This window comes from Nothobranchius furzeri, chromosome 3 (genome assembly GCF_043380555.1).
Source record: "Nothobranchius furzeri strain GRZ-AD chromosome 3, NfurGRZ-RIMD1, whole genome shotgun sequence".
In the NCBI taxonomy this organism is placed as follows: Eukaryota; Metazoa; Chordata; class Actinopteri; order Cyprinodontiformes; family Nothobranchiidae; genus Nothobranchius; species Nothobranchius furzeri.
Genome location: NC_091743.1, coordinates 61678357 through 61684356, shown reverse-complemented (window position 1 = coordinate 61684356; position 6000 = coordinate 61678357). Strand labels below are relative to the sequence as shown.

The 6000-nt window shown below is 44.8% G+C and overlaps 1 protein-coding gene across 1 annotated transcript in view; it reads right to left on the bottom strand.

Annotated features, from left to right (window-relative positions):
- Positions 1–1822: 1822 nt before the first annotated feature.
- gli1 (GLI family zinc finger 1) overlaps positions 1823–6000 on the bottom strand; it is a 54845-nt gene continuing 50667 nt past the window's right edge. The window contains exons 11-13 of the mRNA XM_015959150.3: positions 4962–5204; positions 4579–4879; positions 1823–4485 (exon numbers count right to left, since the gene is read on the bottom strand). Of these exons, the coding sequence (XP_015814636.3) occupies positions 1961–4485; positions 4579–4879; positions 4962–5204 (3069 nt within the window). The 3' untranslated portion in view covers positions 1823–1960. The remainder of the gene's footprint in view (positions 4486–4578; positions 4880–4961; positions 5205–6000) is intronic.

The following is a 6000-nucleotide window of genomic DNA, read 5'->3' as shown; positions in this document are numbered from 1 at the left end:
ACCATATCAAACTGCACCTTTATTTCTTAAAATGGTACATTATAGCACAATATGTATAAAAATGTAGAAAACTGTTCACAAAATAAAACACTTCACTTTTTATCTAATAAAGTTATTGCTACTAATATAGCTTTGTTGCTAAAAAGTGATATTCTTTTGCCAGCAAAAAAGTCAGAATGAAAGATGACAGTTACAGACACATCCCTTTCACCCTCTCTCTCTCACGCACGCACGCACGCGCACACACACACACACACACACACACACACACACACACACACACACACACACACACACAAAAGGCAGCATCCATAAAGTTCATAAACATAAGATTTTGTACAAAACATTTCATACATTCTATATAACAGCACTAACAATGCATGTTGGTTTACTGATCTCTAGTGTTAGTGTTGACTCATAATACTCACATTTGTGCATTGTTTTCTTTCGAACTTTAAAGTCTTTGGTAGGTTTTGCACTTGTTCCAAAATAAAGAAATATCCATTTGTGATGGTGCTTGGTGAACTGACGTGACAATACTGTGATTTGGTGAAAAGTCATGGGAAATGCTTTAGTGAAGCTCCCACTGCACGTTGGCAGGCTCACGTCGATTAACTGTCTAAAAAATCTTAAGTAAATTCTCTATTGTGGTCAAAAATGAGGTTCATGTGAGTGGTTGAGAAGGAGGGATCTTTCATTGCTGTACTGTAGAATCGGCACAAAGCCACTGAATATAATTAATTAAACAAAAAGCTGCAGCTTACATCATGGGATGCAGCTTGGATGTTTCTGAATCGAAACCATACAAATCCATGCTTTTCAATGTCCTCTAAATAATTTGGCTGAATTTTCAAAACAGTTCCTCCTCTTGAGATTAGAGCCTTTATGTCCTATAAACGTACACCAGTCTCTAAATTACAGTCAGCTTTGTTGAGTTTTCAGTCATGGATGAGCTGTAGGTTATGTTTGAGTTTATTACGCACGTCGACAAACTGACATGAACATTTATGCACGTTGCTTGTTATACGTACCTTAGAAAAGGCTAGGTACATGCTGGTATAAACACAACAGAAAAAAAAAACAAGTACACAGCTGCTTTTAGGGACAGTAAACACATGGAGTGCAAACTTTCTGTCTGGAAAGGTAAATACAAATATTCAAAACAGGACCTGAGTGTCTGTGTGTGTGCACATGTGCTGTGATACAACATGCGATTCGATTCCTTTACACTGGTGCATAAGTAGAAATACTGATATGTGTCGTCGGATTGTGTTGATACTAAAATAGGTGAGAATCCAGAGCAAAACACGCAGAATTACTAGCTCAGAAAAACAAATCTCAATCACTAAAAGTACAGTTTTATCTTTTCAAACAACCTGGACGTTGAGCTTCAAGCAAACTATTAAGCAGACTATCAAAAGACATAACTATCCAATGTCTCATTGTCATAAACAAAATTTGTGTAGAAAAAATAACATATTTACACGTATCCTTCCTTGTTCCTGTTACCAACGCCCTTTGCAAAAACGATACCTGTTCAACATTGTCAGTAAAAATCACAACATTTGTTTTATTGTTAAAAATGTCATAGAAGACCATACCAAGGCAGTAGAAAACAAATAATGATGGGGCACGTTTGGTTTTAAGGCTTTTTGATGGTAATTTGCATAATTTTTTTCAATTGTGAGGAGGCCGCTAAAGTAGATTTGTCTCATTTATCACCCATATGAGAATATGATTAATTGTCATGAGTCCTTATTAAGCAACAGGTCTCATAGATCAACATCATTGTAGTTTGGGTTTTAGTCTTAAAAGTGGCTAATATCACACAGCGTCGATCAATCTTGTTCTTCCGTATACTCTCAAGTGACAAAATGTGAGTTTGAAAACCCAGAGAAATTTGAGGCCAAATATATGTATTTTTTTAGTCTAATCAAATGCCTAGCTGCTCCATAATTCCCTAAGACAGAGTGTTCAGGTACTTATTTTCTCCAGCTAGTGAAGTAAGCATGGACGTCATGTCACCAACAGCCATGTTTGATAGACCAGAACCTGGAGTAAGGCTGACAAAAGTCTGTGGGATGGTGAGGCGGGAGGAGGTTTGGGAAGAAGATCCCAGATGACCCTGAAGGTTATTGTTGACCGGACTAAACGAGGACGAATCTGCATCATCAATAATGGATGTAAAGTCTATGCGGGCATTTTCCAAGTCCAGGTTTTCTAAGGCATTTGAAACAGGACCAGACTCGGGAAAAGGGGCCATGGGGGCCGACTTTGAATCAACTACGGGGTCTAAACTGGACCCAATACTATGCTGCTGGTTAAGACAAGGTCTGTTTGGGGGCTCCAAGGTTTTCTGCACCTCCATGTTAACCTGACCTGAGTAGTAAATGTTGTTGTTGGGAGAGAACATTTCATTTTGAGGGTGCAGTGGATGCTGGACTGGGGGAAGTCGAACACCTCTTCTGGGGCTCGAAGTCGAGTGAACAGGGCTGACGTGGGGGGAGCTACCAAGGTAGCTTCCTCCTACCTGTGACGAGCTGTTCTGACGACTGAGAGGCTTTGGCCCCTGAGGGGGCCTGGGTACCACCATTTCCGGATTATAGCAAGACCCTTGGATACCTGTGAGATGCTGGTCTTTAGGTGTAACTGACGCAGACCCCCGGTTGTGGGTGGTGGGGCTCATAACCAGATTCCGATCAGGAAAAGAGGAATATGACTGGTTGGAGTAAAGATTCTGATTCTGCTGCTCTGGACTGTGTTGCATGATTGCCGTTTGATCCATGTTGTCAGAAACAAGAGGAGGTTTAATGCCACCCTGTTGGTGCTGTTCTTGTTGTTGCTCCCACATAAGCGCTTGCTGGGACTGCACATAATTCCTCACCATCATCTCCTTCACCTGCATCATTGGGGTCTCTGACCTCTGACCCTCAGATAGTGCAGAACCCGTGCAGCCCAAGCTTACCCCTCCTGCATTGGGGAAACAGTTCTGGTTTGGCCCTTGAAAGTCACAGCTGGGATGGCTGGAGCTTCTCATTGCTCCTTGGCCCATTTGTTGAGGGTAACCCTGTGTTTGCTGCAGGAGCATTTGTTGCTGTTGGAGCTTTGCACTTTGACAAGAACCCACTCCACCCAAACCAGAGGGGAACTGCTGCTCAGGCTTGATAATGAGTTTGTGAGTCCCATCAGTACTGTTGTAAAGCCCTGTCTGATTACTGAAATGGGCTTGTGTCTGCTGAGGATGTAAATTGGGATCTGAATACGGCATTGATCGCTGGTTCTGAATAGTATGGTTCAAAGTTTGGATTTGGTTGTGGTTTCCATTCCAAGAACTTCCACTGCCTCCACCCTGGCCTACATTGGGGTAATGTGGGCCTGTAGGACTGAGCTGGCAGGTGCTCATGCTGTATTCAGCTTGTTGGAGGAGTGCATTCGACATGCCCTCCTGCTGTGCGGGCCTTGCTTGGCCCAGTGAACTTGCACCAGCTCTAGAAAGGACCTCCCCTCCATGGCCTTGGTAGTAGGATGAGGCAAGAGAATCATGGCTTGGGGACAGCTGATTTGCAAGTGGACCCCCGGCTCCAATGGTCTGATTTTGCTGCTGATAGCTCATGAAGTTTCTGTCTCCAGGGGCAACAATCATGGAATGCTCCCTTGTATCAACAGGAGTGAGATGAGGCTCCATACCTATTGCTTCCATCATAACGTTTTCTGTAATGCTAGGTGGCCGAGGGGAGTAAATGTGACGAGAAAGACTGATGTCAGAGACATGCTGCTGCAGTGCATTTCTTCGGCCCATCATGGCTACATTATTAAGGCTATTGAAGCGTTTTGGAAGTGCTTGGGACTCTGCTGCTACTCGAACCGGATCACTAGCTCTCCTGGAGTTGTTACCTGGGGCCTGGTGAGGGTAGATGACACCAGTACCATATTCTGTATTGGCACTGTGTCTACGAGGACCACCTTGCTGCAGGAAAGGAGGCAGATGTTGCCCCTGGTACTCGCTCAGGAGACCTCCTCTTCGAACTGGCGTGCCTGGCTGGTCCATGTTAGGTAAAGGAGTGGGTGGTGGCCCACCAGTTGCTGCGGCATATTTGGCCTTTAGATTGTATTGCTGCGCTGGTGTTAAATTTGGGAGACCTGGTAGTCCTCCAGCTCCAGGATAGGGACCCCCTCTGCGGTTGCTCTCGGGTGAGAGGGGTTCTCCTCCATTTTTTTCTGGGCTAAGCATGTGGCATCCTCCCCCTGCTGTTCCTCCCATTTGTGAGACCTCACTGGAGCGCCGGCTGGATAGGTAAGGAGATGCCATGGAGGAACGGCGACTCACAGTGTACGCAGAACTCATGCTGCTTGTACCACTTCCTCTTCTATCATTAGCAGAGTTGGCAATGGTTCCACCTCCAAGCTCCTGATTGGACAGCTCCATAACACGTCGGTTGGAAAGAAGTGGAGAAGGTGCACACATTCCCATGCTTTCTCCTGAACCTAAAAAGAAACATGCAACAACAAATCAAACCTGTGAAGGTTTCTATGCTACTGCTCATCATAAAGATTCAAATTTTGAGCATAATTTTGTACCAGGAATGACGGGAAGCTTGTTGCTGGCACAGCGACCGGGAGGTGTCGGTCTTCGAATTTGCTTTAGCTTGTCAATCTTAAGGTTCTCCAGCCTTTTCAGAGCTTGGGCAGACATTCCCATTGTTCCTGGCTCCCCTCCTCCGCTTCCACCTGTAACTCCATCCTCCAATGCTGTAAGATCATCCAAGCTCCCTGCTGTGTTTAGGTTCATTTCCACTCCGCTGTCATTGTTGTTGGTGCTCCCCAGTGGAGAACGTTCACTGCTGCAGGATGACTGACCACCAGGGCTTGGTTGGGACTTCTGAAAGAAGACAAGTTTTTAAAAATAAGAAATGAAATGGAGTTCATTTAGTTTTTTTATTTGCTGAAATATTTTAGTTCACCAGAGAAGTCTCGGGGGCCAATAGTTTACAGTCCTCCCTGCGCGCCTCCTCCTTATCCAGCAGCAGCTCAGAGTTTGGACCTCCAGGGGTCATAGCGGAGCCAGGTGGTCGAGGGCCTGTGTCCCCACGATGTTTTTTGGTGATGTGAGCCTCGGGGCCGTGTACCGTCTTCACATGTTTACGCAGAGAGCTGGGGTCTGTGTATCGTTTAGTGCAACCAGGGATCTTACAAACATAAGGTTTCTGTGAAGGAGCAATGCACCTGTCATTTCATGCAATCTTTGAGTGGCTACTTCTCTATGACTACGTTTACATGCAGCCAATATCCGAGTTATGATCGGGTTAAGGTCGGTATTCGGGTTTCTGAGTTGATCAGAATAACCCGTTTACAAGCGTAAATAGAAAGAGTTACCTCTAACTTGCATAACCCAATTTAAATGCAGACGATGGGGTAGTGTCAGGACGTATGGACTACGTCCAGACGCAATATGCGTCATTTCCGGTTCTTCTTGTTCCGGTATCCGTGAAAACAACAACATGTTTCCCAGTTCGGAAGAGATAGCGACCGTGTTTGTTTGCGCTTTAGTTTACTCGTCACTCCAAAAGTGTGGTGCTGTGCCGCGACTCGCCATGTTGCTCCCAACTTGTTGTTTACTTCCGGTGTTCTGGCGCATACAAGACGTCTCGCTACTCAAAAGACCAAGATTCCTTGCGAACAGAGCATGCGCAGAACACACGCTTTGATGGGGATATGCCGGTATGCGTTTACACGACCAAACATTCGGGTTAGAAAAGGGTTACCCCAGGTGTAGTAACCGGGTTTTTAAAAACCCGGTTATGAGCATATCCGGGTTTTTGGTGGTGTTTACATGGACCTGCGGAACTGGGTTATTGTGAATATTCGGGTTTTAAAAGGGTTACTGGCTGCATGTAAACGCACTGTATGTGCCACATTTTACATTCCTGATTATTATTTTAGTTTTATAAGTAACATTATGTTTCATGTTCAAATTTCAAACTTTCTATGACTGAAAAAGCA